Source organism: Erpetoichthys calabaricus, chromosome 14, assembly GCF_900747795.2.
Source record: "Erpetoichthys calabaricus chromosome 14, fErpCal1.3, whole genome shotgun sequence".
NCBI classification, from domain to species: Eukaryota; Metazoa; Chordata; class Cladistia; order Polypteriformes; family Polypteridae; genus Erpetoichthys; species Erpetoichthys calabaricus.
In genome coordinates this window covers 14996198-15010342 of record NC_041407.2, presented here as the reverse complement: position 1 = coordinate 15010342, position 14145 = coordinate 14996198, and the positions used below count along the sequence as shown (strand labels likewise).

Genomic DNA, 14145 nt, shown 5'->3' with positions numbered 1-14145 from the left:
AACTTTTAAGAATGAACTTCAAATGTTTCACTGATATGTTTACTGTATGCCATATAATCAAAAGCTGAAGTAATTAGATAAAATGATTTAGGTTGTGTTCTAAAAGGTCTTAAATGCTTTTCTGAATTAAATTTTTGTATACATTACAATTTTAAAAAGGAGACCTGGGTTCGCTTCCCGGGTCCTCCCTGCATGGAGTTTGCATGTTCTCCCCGTGTCTGCATGGGTTTCCTCCGGGTGCTCCAGTTTCAACCCACAGTCCAAAGACATGCAGGTTAGGTACATTGGTGGTCCTAAATTGTCCCTAGTGTGTGTGTGTGTGTCCTGCAGTGGGCTAGCGCCCTGCCCGGGATTTGTTCCTGCCTTGCGCCCTGTGCTGGCTGGGATTGGCTCCAGCAGACCCCCATGACCCTGTGTTAGGATATAGCGGGATGGATAATGACTGACTGACAATTTTAAAGAGAAGCCTTTCTGAGGTTAGAGTTAGAGAGCTACTTGTTGTCAATGGGGCACTGTGATCTCACAACTCTTATGAACAAATGATATTGGTGCTTAAACACTAAAGAGTACTGTCTTCATTCTTAACAGATTCACTGTTATTCAGTTATTCATAATTTAAATTGACTGCTTTCTTGAAACAGCAGAGTAACTATCCTTAATATCAAAGATTCTATATGAAGCGAATTTCCTTCTCATGCTTAGGCACAATAATGTTGTACAAAGTATCATCTTTTAAATCTATTAATGCACTGAAAATTGTAATACTAAAGTATATATTTCCAATCTTCCATACATGGGGGCTCTGCCCCCTGCTCGCTTCGCTCGCCTACCCCTGGTGTTGGGTAACCCGAAATACATTGATGAATGTATGAGATATATTGGAGTGTAAAGGTGTAGATGACGAACAAAGGAAGTACTGTATATTCATTAATCCTAATGAATGTTCACTAATAGTGGACTCATTACAGAATGTGTTGTCAGCTAATTAGAGGAATTGTTTAGCGGCCGTCTGTCGTTCCTTTCTTTGCCGTTTATCTAATGACTCTGCTGTTTGAGAGGCGCGTTGTAGGCGCCTACGTTCATTAATTGTATTCAGGCGGGCTCGCTTCTGTATGTCCGTTAGTTGAGATGTTTCGTTTTGGAGCCGTGACTCCTTTGGTTGCGCTGTTTGAGAAGCGCGTTGTAGGCGCCTGTGTTCATTGATTTTATCCAGGCGGGCTCGTTTTTGTATCTCCGTAAGTTGTGGTCTTTCGTTTTGAACCCGTGCCTGCTTTGCTTCCGCAGTTTCAGACGCACGTTGTAGGCATCTATGTACATTGTATTTGTCCATGCGGGCTCGTTTTTGTAGCTCCGTTAGTCGAGCTGTTTGGTTTTGGAGCCGAGACAGTTTTGCTTCCGCGGTTTCAGACGCGCGTTGTAGGCGCCTACGTTTATTTTTTTTATTCATGCGGGCTCGCTTTTGTAGCTCCGTTAGTTGACCTGGATCGTTTTGGATCCGTGACAGTGACTCCATTAGTTATCCATTGTCTACCGTTAGTAATATGGATAATTGCACTTACTGTTAATATGGAGCGTTTTCTGTGGTTGTACTGTTAATAATGTATCACTGTAATGTGATTCACATATGCTATATGGTTTGGACGTGTGAGGATGCCGTACGTTTAATACAGAGAGTTCGTTTATTCTTATTACCCGGACCATACTGTGTAGTGTGGACGTTTAGTTCAGAAGCGCGTTGTAGGCGCCTGCGCCATTAGTATTTTCTCGCACCTTCTGTACTATCTTTGTGGACCTTTGCGGACCCCGTAGTGTCTTCCGTTTGACTCTGGGGTGCAGTGCAGAATCCTCTTTTCTGTGTGGCTGTGTCGTTAGTCTTTAGCTATGGGTGCATTGTTGCTTCATGTCTTATTTATATTAGTTGAGCTCTTTCGTTTTTTGAGCCGTGACTCCTTCGTTCGCAGTGGATCAGACTTTGCTTGCGGTTTATGAGACGCGCGCTGTAGGCGCCTGCGCACTGTGTCTCCTGGGTCCATCGCCGTGTACCTGCGTCTGTGCCTTCTGGTTTACCGAGACCTGCGTCTGTGCCTTCTGGTTTACCATTCTTGGTTAGTAATATGGATAAATAAATATTACCTCACTTCCTCTATCTGTCTGGGCACAGTGTTAGCCTTCACTGGAGATGTATTCTTCTCTGATGGACACTCTTCTAGCATCATTGATTGAGTGGCTGGTGCAGTGTGCCCGTTTAAATGTACTGTAAAAGTGACGTTCAGTTAGGCATGGTTTCAAAGTATACTCTGAATTTGATGATTCAAGAAAGGGTTGGTACAAAGATGCAACTAAAATCCATAGGCCAAGGCCGGAAAAACAGGTAAGGGCAAGAAGAATGGCAAGAACTAGAAACAAGATGAAAGTAGGAGATCATGTGTAAATAGAGTACGAGTTAATAAACAGGCCTGATCTCGACAAAATTGAAATTTAAGAAAAAGCAACAGCATAGCCATCATGTTCTGCATTTGTTTTTTTTAATGGATCTTTCGTAACTACTTGGCTTATTCAGATGTTGTCCATCCAAAATGAAGTACCTGCAATTCGCTGTAAAAGCTGGTGGTCATTCTTGTAGAAAGAACCCACAGCTGTTTTGCTAGGACACTAACATTTTAATAATTCAATACTCCTCATTCCAGTTGAGTCTTTTTCATTTTCTCATCCTCAAGATGAATTTCTCCAGGTGGTCACCTTCCCTTGTTTTATTCATTCAGTGACTCTCGTATTTAGAATCAAAATGCACAAGTTAATATAAACCTATGGTTATCTGGAGTTTTGATAATGCCTCTTAATTACAAAAAACTGAAAGAGAAATGAGTAGAGTAGAGTTTGATCTCCTCTTGGGCATGTGATGGAATTGCAGAAAGCCTGATGGTTTTTCTATTATTTTATAAATATTGAGTAAAGTACTTGCAAAATATCCATCTATACACATTTTCTATCTTAATATGATAACTGCAGTCTCCAAAAAAGGTCCTCATGATTTCTCAATAATCTGTTACCCACAAGCAGCATTAAGTAACATAAAGGGAAATAATGATTTTCCCTCAAGGTGTATGCTGTTCTTTGAGCATCGATCCTAAGTAACAGTGCCAGTCTTTTCTCCTTCGACTTGTTCTTTCAACTCATTCTTCATGTTTATCCTGCATAGAATGGAAAATTAAAAGTCAAATTAAGATTAGACCCACAGATAGCTAACCAGGCGGGGTAAAATGAGGTTCTATTTTTCATTTGAAAGGTGAGTTAAAAACAATGCATCTCTTAGTTAAATCCACCATAGAGGTAAACATCTGAACAATATAAATATTTTTTTTATTTTTCTCCTTCTGCTGTAGGATTATTTTGTATTGTCGGATATCTTATTTTACTGATCAATTAATATCAGACAAGGAGATCAGAATAGGTAAAACTGTTAAAATGTTTTTGGACATTAGTGTGTACAACAAAGTAAATGCTTCCAAGTAATGTAGTATATTTTCCTCAAACAAAAGTACTCAACTTCTCTATTTTTCCCTCGGACTTCTTCAAATAGACAGCATATGCCAAATAAATCTGTAAATTTGCAGGTTCAAAATGTAAATCTCAGGGTAATTATCCAATGGCATCAATATATACAGTACCATGATGGGACTGGGAGATCTGTGCGCACTATCCTAATATTATAATAAAAACAAGACCAAAAGGAGTGGCTTTAATTGACCAAAACATGCAAGGTAGGGATGACCAACAAACAAAATATTAACAGTCAAAATGCTTTTAACTCCAAACAAAATCCTAGCAGGCTTTATGTAGGTGTTCATAGTGAGGTGGTGCTGGGCACTTGTCCACCCTCTAAAACATCAAATCTCTCTCTTACTCTTCCTCTTCCTATTCCACTCAGAGCTCATTGGGCCACTGGCAGGGAGTGCTCTTTATACCCCACCCAAGGCTCAGATGGCCTATGACATTGTTGGGGCTGTGCCACCAAAATTCCACCTAATGTTCCTGTATTCCTGACCTTTTTATTTTAAAGTGCCAAGCACTCCAAATGTTTCCAAGACTGTCTGCCCACCACAATACAGTGCAACATCTCACCTGTTTCACATGGACATGTTTGGTCACCACCTCATGCTCTGAGGAACTTCTTCTGCCCATCTACCTGTGCCCATATCCTCACTCATTCCAGTGCTCATGGAGTAACTATCTCCAAAGCATCACTTAAACAATACGGCAGGATATGCTTTGGCTTCAGTGTTTGCCCACACTGCACAGGAGCAGATCTCCAGTCGCCAATGTACCTTCATCTTTTTAAGTACAAGTTGTATCAGGACCATCTCCTGCTATGGATGAGTGTGTTTTGAAATTTACATACTCTAATGTTGGTTCCTGCATTGTGTTCAGTGGTGCCAGAATAGGCTCTGGCTCCCAGACTGCAGACTGAATAAACAAGTTAAAAAAAAATAAAAAGGAATGAATGGATGATAAGTATTAATTTGTCCATCCATTTTCTAAACCTTCTTTTTCATTTGAGCTGTATATCCTGCCATTTCCATGCAGGTTTAACACAGAATGTAGTGCCAAGTCATTCAAGGACCTAATCACTTAAAACCTGCCAACTTAACCTGCATGTCTTTTTAATGTTGAAGGAGACCAGAGTATCTGGAGAAGACCCACGAGAACACAAGAACATTCAATCTGTCTTAGACTGCGAATGGGCTGGGATTCAAACAAAATTACTTGAGCTGTGAGGGTTGGAAGGACTGGGCCGCAATTCTATTCAATAATACTGAGTGCTGATTTTGGGCAGTGTTCTGAGTGATCCTGGTGTGAAAAGCACTATAAAATAATATTTTATATGGCAACTGGCATAATGGTTAGCACTGCAGTCTCATTCCACCAGGAACCCAGGTTCAGATTGAATTGGCAATCTCAGTTTTCTTCAAAGCATTTTAATAAATTATTCATGTGACTCTTTAAAATAAAGATAATTGGATATTGTCATTTTGAATTTAAAATGAATGTTATTGTTAGTTGGAGGAATAAAACTCTAATGCTAACATGGTAATCCTGGAAGATGATCACCTGTCAATGCCCTTATTACTTGGAATGGACTCACTAGTGTGGGTAGGGCTTACCATCCATCTGTCGTGGCTGGAGTACGAGTTGCCGGGGGGTGAGGTACATCGGTTTGGAGGCAAAGGCAGAAAGCAATCTGGTCTGGCCTAACTTGCATTATTACCTCGCATAGTTGGCTGACGATCCTAACCCAGTTAAAGAAGGCAATTCTTGAACAGCTGGAGCTTGTTCAGCCACTGCTTAGGAGGTGGCACTCTGTGTGGACAGACAAACTGGGTCGGACTGAGGTGGTGTGTCACCACATCCACACAGTTGACCCAGTCCCAGTTCAGCACAGAGCCTACAGAGTGTCACATCTGAAAAGAGGAATAATCAAGGTGTGGGTTGACCAGATGTTGGCAGATAGAGTCATTGAGCCTTCTACCTCACCGTGGGCTAGCCCTGCGGTTCTCGTTTAAAAGCCCGATGGGACCTACCAATTCTGTGTGTACTATCAGAAGTTGAACAAGAAGACCCTGAATGATGCTTACCCCATGCCACTCGTCCACGATATCTTGGAATCTTTGCATGGGGCGGCAGTGTTCAGCTCCCTAGATATGAAGTCCGGGTATTGGCAGGTGAGGATGGGGACGAGTAGCATTGAGAAGACCGCCATCATCAAACCTGGAGGGGTTGTTCCAGTTTTGGGTGATGCCCTTTGGACTTAAAAATGCAAGGGCATCATTGGGAAGACCTGCTTTCTATATATAGATGACATCATTGTGTTTTCCCCATCTGTCCAACACCATCTAAAGGACCTTGACCACATCTTCCAGAGACTTTGTAAGGCTCATCTTTCTCTCAACACCAAGAAGTGTAGATTTCTACAAGACCATCTGACCCTCCTTGGCCATGTGGTGTTTGCACATGGGGTCCGGGTGGACCCGAAGAAAATTACGGCTATTTTGGACTACCCAGCGCCCCAGGAGGTTAAAAGCCTCCAGCACTTTTTGGGGATGGCTGGGTGATTCCTCAGATTTGTCCACTGGCTTGCCAACATCGCTGCCCTGTTGTTCCAGCTGCCGAGGAAGGGATCTCCTTGGGAATGGTCGCCAGTGTGCCAGGACTCCTTCAAGAAACTCAAGAAGGTACTGACATCACCACCAGTCCTGGCACAGCCTGATCCATCCTTAACCTTTTAGGTCCACACTGATGCAACTGACCTCGGACTTGTTGCCGTCCTCTCTCAAATGAATCGGGGTTGGGGAAGATTTGTGGCTTATGCTTCATGATCACTGCAGGGTGCCGTGTACAATTATTAAACCACTCAGAAGGAATGCCTCTCTGATGTGTGGGCCGTGCAGAAATGGTGTCACTACCTGTAGGGAACATCATTTGAAATCTACACTGACCATCAGGCTCTGACCTGGGCATTCAATTGCCCAAAGACCACGTCTAAGCTAAACAGGTGGGTATTGTGCCTCCAACAATTTACGTTCAAGGTGTGCTTTCGAAAGGGCTGTGCAAACATTTTGCCTGATACTCTGTCACAGGTGCATGACCCAACCACCATGATATGTGCGGTATCAGTCTCTAACCCTTGGCCTGATCTTCCCTTGAACATGCAGGACATGGTTCAACCTGAAGCTGCTAGTCTTGTATGTCAGAGACTGAGAGAGGGCTCGGGGTGGTGGGACCACAAGCAGTATAGGGAACTTCAAGGGGCACTCTATCACTGTGTACCAACAAAAGATCGGGATTACTATTATCAGTTGGTAGTGCCCAAGTTCCTACAATAATACCATGATAGCCCGATCGGTGGTCATCTTGGACACATGAAGACATTGTTCAACATCCCAGAGGTGGCATGGTTGTGGATGATACACAAAGACATCTGGACCCATGTCCAGACTTGTACCACCTGTCAGCATTACAAAACCCCAGCTGGTCTCCCCTCTGGACAGCTTCAGGCAGTAACAATCACTACCCCAGGGGAGAGCCTAGGTATGGACCTTATGGGACCATTTCCTGCAAGTAAGGACCGGAAGACCTACCTAATGGTGGTTGTGGACTACTTTACTCGACGGGTGGAGGTATTGCCCATGGTTAATGATACAGCCAAGAAGATATCTTGTCCTTCAGGGTGGAGCACATTTAGCTGATAGTGTTTGGGGGTGCCGAAAAGCTTCATTACAGACCATGGCCCGCAGTTTACCAGCTCAGTGGCTGAAGAGTTTTAGAGACAGTGGGAGGTGGTTCACCTGAAGATGACAGCATATCACCCCCATTCTAATCGCACTGAGCGGGTGAACCAGACCCTGAAGACAATGATTGCATCCTTTGTCGGAGACTACCATCAGGATTGGGCCAAGTGGGTGCCTGAGCTGTGGTTCGCATTGAACACGGGGGTGCATGAGGTTACAGGTGAAGACCCTGCATTGTTAGCTTTAGGCGGACAACTTAGTGGCCCCCTGGAAAGAATACTCAATCACAATCCACCGACCCCAGACACATCGATTCTTACAACAAATTACACAACGGGTGAAGGAAAGGATGGTGATGTCCCAATCCAGGCAATCTCAATTGTACAACCAGAGACATAAGCCTGTACAATTCTCGGTTGGGGAGAAAGTCTGGATCAGGACTCATCCCCTCACCAAAGCCTCTGACAAATTCACAGCAAAACTGGCTCCAACTGGTTCGGCCCAGCTAAGATAGTGCAGAAGGTCCTGTAACCTATTCAATAAAGTGGGGGTTTCTGGGGACTAAAAAGGTAGACACTGTCAACATCTCTAACCTCAAGCCTTGGTTTGGCCATACACCACAGCATGGGGGTGGGGATTGTAGTGGTGCTACTGTGGAATGAAACTTCAACTCCCACCAGACCCAGCAGTGGCTCTGATTGGTCGTCTGCTGAGGGTGCAGGGGCTGCTGGGGATAAGGAGGCGGCACAAGATTTAAAAGGAAGCCAGTCCTACAGAGAGGAGAAGAACTCTTTTGTGTTTTGGGTCTGGAGTTGTCTGTCTGTTTGCCTTCCCATTTACTACCAGTGGATTCTTGTTTTGTCCTGGATTGTCTCCTGTTTTGGGTGTATGGACTGTCTGGTGTCTTCCTGCTACATGAAGACTGTCTTGAGGATTTGTTGTCATCCTGCGAAGAAAGGAGCACTCCTGATCCCACTCGCACGTCATCATCTCATCTGGAAATACCGGTAGGACTATCTTTACATTCACATACAGCGTGCTGATCTCTGGACTATCTACCTCCATTATTTCATTTCATCAGTTGCCGTGTTCATGGACTTCATCGTGTGTGGTTTTTGTTAGTAATTTGTGATTGCTTAAGGAACTAGGGGGAGATCATTGTAGTTTGCCTATACCGTATTTTGTTCTTTAATTTCTGTTTTATTACCAGTTGCTTTTTTGTCTCTGTGAGGGAGTGTGAGTGAGTCAAGCCGAGGCTGGGTGTGTTCCTGGTATCTCCACCTAAAAAAATAAATAAATCACCATCCTATTGATGGTGTGAATCTTAGCTGCGTTTTAATCCGCTACAAAATAATAAAGCTACTATTTTCTATTTTGGAAATTGTCATTGAGAGAATGAAGATGCATGCTCATGTAGGTTAACTTCACAAAGTTAAAGTCCCACAGCCCTAAGAGTGACATCTGTCTTTGAACTGTATAGCACTTTTAGTGACAGGAAGCTATTTAACCGTGTGAAACATGCACAGTAAACTGTAATGCCATCAGTGCTAGAGAGAAAGCTGATTTTGTCTGAGGACGTTTTGTAATTAAGCAGCACAAAACACGAAAAGACTTTTCAGTGATATTTTATAGAACTACACTTTTTTAGCACTTTAGCTTTCAGGTGAAGGCTACCAGAAACATTGTTCTGATAAAGAATGAGCTTGGATCTTAAGAATGGAAGATAAACCCTTGATCCTTGTCACTGAGTAGTATATTAAGAGTTTGGAGGCGAGGTAAACTGAAGGATTACAGGAAAGGATGCAGTGCAGCCAAGTCCTTGAGAAGAGTGAGGTCAAAAGAAGGCAGAAATTGGGTCATGTCAAGTATACCCAGAGACAAATCAAAGTCTACTCGGACGTAGTTGAAGTTGTATTTATTTACTTGTGGAACTCACAAGTATAGGTATAGATATATACAATGAATTCCAAAAGTTTTCAGACGCCTTTACTTTCTGCACAATTTATTGTGTTGTAGAACTAATTTTTAATGCATAAATTTGCCATTTTTGCCCATTAAATCTACACTCAATAACCCATAATTACAAAGTTAAATGTTTTCAGAAACGTTTGCAAATTTATTAAAAATCGAAACTGAAATCTAATTCATAATAGCATTCAGACGCTTAATTCATCCATCCATCCATTTTCCAACCCGCTGAATCTGAACACAGGGTCACGGGGGTCTGCAGGGTGCCAACCCATCGCAGCTTAATTCATTACTTTGTAAATAAATTTGCAGACTTTTCTGAAAATGTGTTCACTTCGTATTTATGGGTTATTGAGGGTAAATTGATGGACAAACATGGCAAATTTATCCATTTAAAATGAAATCTGCAACAAAATAAATTGTGCAGAAAGTGAAGGGGTCTGAAGACTTTTTAAATCCATTGTAAATCATATGAGATTTTACGCCACATTCTCTCAGGCATCAGTGATATCAGAGACTTCCCCTTTGATGGTTTAAATAAGAAATTGCAAATTATCCATAATCAAGAAAATAATTCTAACAAAATGATATACGTACCTCCATCTCATCAATTTCCTTCTCTTCAGAGTCCTCTTTCTCCTTAATTAAACAGAGAAATCAGAGCAAAGTTAAGAACTACCGCTACAACGGGTCTGGATATTTCTTTTGGTTCAGTTCCCAAACTAAAATGCTCAATGAAGATTGCAAAAAGAGCAATGACATTCTAGTGGCAGTAAAAAAAAAAAAAAATCAATGTAGCCATTGAATTAAAGTGCAGCTAAGCAGTATTGTGCTCACAGTGCCACCTGCTGGCAGCCCAAAGCTTAGATGGATCCTGTAGTGTACATGAGTTCAAAACAAGATAGTTTTAATAGTTTTGAAAAAGTTCCTCTGAAGGTACTGAATTGCAACTGGCTGCGAGTGGTCTTTTGGATCTATGGTGCCTCACTATCTCCTGGTAAGAGATACCCAAGCATCTGAGGATTATTGTGAGAGAAGAAAAAGACCAGGAGATGGTTAAGTACAGGACATAAATGCATCAGGCAAGCAGGGAAAAAAAATAATAATCAAAAGACGTGGGTAAAAATGCAAGTTAGGTTAAAAAAAACCAAATCTAATATTAGGGATAACTTAAAAGATTCATACAAAATGAAATGTTGATTTTCCACTAAGGAGAACGCAAATTTAGTACATAATGAGCATGACATGCCAAATGCAGTAGTGAGGTCACGTGACACAAGACAGTGGCGTCGTGTAAACAAAACTAAAATAGTACCAAAATTAAACTTTGGAATTAATTTTGGAAAACAAAAACAATCTGTAACAAAGAAACAATAAAATAAATGAGAGTACATGTCTCAAATGTATCTATTATTACACCTCTTTTCCCACCTTGCTCATTTCAGCCTGTATCTTCTGCTCCTCTTCTTCATTTTTCCTGCGTTCAGCTTCTATAATCTCAAAGAAGGTTTTCTCAGCCTGTGCCACCAAGTCCTCAGGGTTCTCCTCTGTCTCACCATCCTTTGCATCCTCCTCTTTGCCTTGCTCTGAGCGGCTGCGCTCCTTAAGCCGCATTTCACGGTGGCGTGCCTCTAGGATCTTCTCGCGTTTGGTCTCGCGCTCGAACATCTGCAGAAGCCTTGATTTAGTCACCAGTTTTATTTCAGGTCTGCAATAGTGTTTAACCCCTCTACCCTCTCCCTAACAACCCCCATCCCTTCTCATAGGTGACCAGTCTTACTGCAGTAGCCAGGGCTTTCTCATTCCTCTGCAGGGTGGACAATCCAGAAGAGATCTCCAGCAGAGTGGCTGTGCCCAGATGGGAGCCACAGGCGAGGAAGCGTCCATTGTCCTGGACCCTCAGGCTGTACAGAGCCTCATCACACACCTGAGCAAGACGAAGAGAGAAAGAAAATGATTTATGTTAGTGATTGACATCTTACACTCCATTGCCTCTCTAAGCACCAAATGTTTACTAACCATGTCTTAAATCTGGGAACCTTTAAACTGCAATCTCTGATCTAAACAGCTGTCACTCACAAAAATACCAGGAAGCCTCACTTGTATCCTAAAACCATGTCATCATCACTAAGGGCAGCTGAAATAGATGTGCTGCCAGAACTTGCTTTTATATTCCCACCACATTTCCTATAACACAAGTAAGCTCGTGATTTGCTAGCGAATCAAAAATCCAAGAATGGAAATCAGTTTGTGTTCTGTCCGATATCTGGATGGATGACATATCATGGAGGGTGGGTGCGTCTGGGGAAATGTCATTTAATTCCATAAGCATATCTGTACTAAAGCGGTTTCATTTTGTGGAGACGTGATTCCGTTGCCTCTGCTGACACCAACTGCTGGCAGAGTGGAGCACAGCATGTTTAGTTTACAGGTTGTGGTGTTCGTGTGCCAGCCACTGAGTCGGGGAAGCCGCTGGGTTTGAGTCTGTGACCGTTATGTGATCTATATTACTGGCACAGTGGATTAGAGCAAGTGTAGTGAACAGGTTGTGTTGTGTGGGTGCAACCTACTGACTCTGGGAAGCCGCCGCGTTTTGGGAAGCCGCTGCGTTTGACTCTGGACTCTGGGGCGTGCGCATGCGCCTCGGTGCGTCCGCCGTGCATATATTAACTGTGGTTTAGTAAGATAGATGAGGTGAGACGCATTTGAACACTATGTGAAAATCTGAAAGGGAGGAGATGGGAGATTAAACCTGTTTCCCTGAAGCAGTGAAGCACCTTCACCAACTGCAGGGTCCTGTCACTTCATCCCCATACTTTTCCACTATCACACATTATACGGGGAGGCACTGTGATAGACTGGGAATAATTGTGTGTGCTGGGTGTTTCATATTTCTTATGCACGTATTGATTAGAAACATAATACAATAGCAATAGAAACCTGTACTAGAATAACAAAGGAAGGGTTAGGGTTAATTGTACTTGGCCTGGCAATTCCTCTATTAAAAGATTTGCTGACTTGTTTGGTTTGCTGCATGATTGACTAGAACTGGTAAAGAGGAGTGTTTCAGGTCAGCGCTGGCTGAAGGTATAAAAACACAAGGTTTGTGTCCCCATGAGACTGTTGTCATGGTTACAACACTGTCTAATGGAAGACTCGAGAAGAAAGGTAGAACATGGATGATATCAGTTGAGGGGCCAGAGGCCAAGAGAAGGATGTCAGCTGGTATTGTTTTGACTCCCTGTTGGCCCAAAAATTCCACAGGGAAGTGTGAAAAATACATAAAACGCCAGGGCAGTCTGGATTCCACCCCAGCCATTACAGCTGGAGGCCCTGTCAGAAACGCTCACCAGCTCACTGCATAATGCAAGACGACCTTCCACTTTTGCACTAAACACATTGGATGCCTAACCTTCAATGAGAAGCACTGCTATCCATCCAGGTGGCATGTGGGGTAAATGCCACACCCATATGTAATTGCTTTGCTCCAACTCTAGGCACATTTTAGGAATTAAGGACTTATAATGTGTGAATAAAAAGTTGTACCCACTCCCCACTTACTGATATATGACATGTGCATTCAGTCCTGGCTTGGTCTGTCTGTGCTCATTGTCAGTGAAAAAAATTGCAGACCGACGCCTGACTTAAATGGGTGGATGTTAAATTGGGGATATTATACGGGAAGTGGGGTCCATCTGTGATGCCCCCAAGACAAAAGCAACAGAATATAAAAAGAAGAGTTCAGCTGGGGACAAGTAGTGTAACACTAAGAGCAAGATCACATCACACCCGCCATGGTATGTTGTCACATAAGAGCACAAGTAACTTTAAAACATCAGCAACTTTAAAACTTACAAACATTCTAACCAATCAGTCCGTTTATAGTGCCAACTATAATAGCGAGGAGAATGTAAATAGTAAGGTGGAAAGATTTAATACTAAAGTGAGGGCTGCTGTTGACATAGTTGCACCTGAAAAGACAGTTAAAAAATCTTCTAGCATTGTTATACCTTGGAAGACCCAAAGAGTGTCTGATTTAAAGAGAACATGCCGTAGAGCTGAGCGTAAATGGAGGAAGACTAAACTAACTATTGACTATGAAATATTAAAAGTTAAAATAACAGAATACAATAACACAGTCCGTCTTGAGAGGCGCTGCTATTTCTCTAAGATTATAAATAACAATGCTAGTAATCCCAGAGTGTTATTTTCGACAATTGATCATCTGTTAAACCCAGGTAACTCAAAGGAATGCCTCCTAAGTACTTCCAGTAAAACCTGTGAGGCTATCGCTGTATTGTTCAATCAAAAAATTAATGATATTAGAAATAACATAGTATATCTCCCCAACACTAAGGATCCCCCGAAACCCCAGTACTCCATAATAAATAAATTAGAGTCTTTCACTAGGATAGATTTACCTGATTTACATAAAATAATTTCTCAAATGAAACCATCCACCTGTGCCCTTGACCCAATACCAACAAATTTTTTCAAAGAAGTATCGGGTGTGCTTATTGATAATGTTCTTGACATAGTAAATTCGTCATTAGATACGGGGGTCTTCCCAGACTGTCTTAAGACTGCGGTAATTAAACCCCTACTTAAGAAAAATAATCTCGACCCCTCTTCTCTTGAAAATTATAGACCCATCTCTAACCTGCCTTTCTTAAGTAAAATTCTAGAGAAGGCAGTCATTATGCAGTTAAATGAGCACCTCAATAAACATGCTATTCTTGATAAATTTCAGTCAGGTTTTAGAACAAATCACAGCACAGAAACTGCACTCGTTAAAGTAGTAAATGACTTGCGGGTAAATGCAGACAGAGGCCATTTATCTGTTCTCATCCTCTTAGATTTGAGTGCCGCATTTGACACTATTGATCATAAT

At 42.2% G+C, this 14145-nt stretch overlaps 2 protein-coding genes across 6 annotated transcripts in view; one reads left to right on the top strand and one right to left on the bottom strand.

The window, feature by feature from the left end:
• Positions 1–14145, top strand: part of aatkb (apoptosis-associated tyrosine kinase b) — a 770376-nt gene that overhangs the window by 513840 nt on the left and 242391 nt on the right. The window lies entirely within an intron of this gene.
• Positions 2503–14145, bottom strand: part of LOC114665186 (dynein axonemal intermediate chain 2-like) — a 28388-nt gene continuing 16745 nt past the window's right edge. Inside the window, exons 11-14 of the mRNA XM_028819611.2 lie at positions 11035–11181; positions 10686–10922; positions 9852–9893; positions 2503–3191 (exon numbers count right to left, since the gene is read on the bottom strand). Of these exons, the coding sequence (XP_028675444.2) occupies positions 3174–3191; positions 9852–9893; positions 10686–10922; positions 11035–11181 (444 nt within the window). The 3' untranslated portion in view covers positions 2503–3173. The remainder of the gene's footprint in view (positions 3192–9851; positions 9894–10685; positions 10923–11034; positions 11182–14145) is intronic.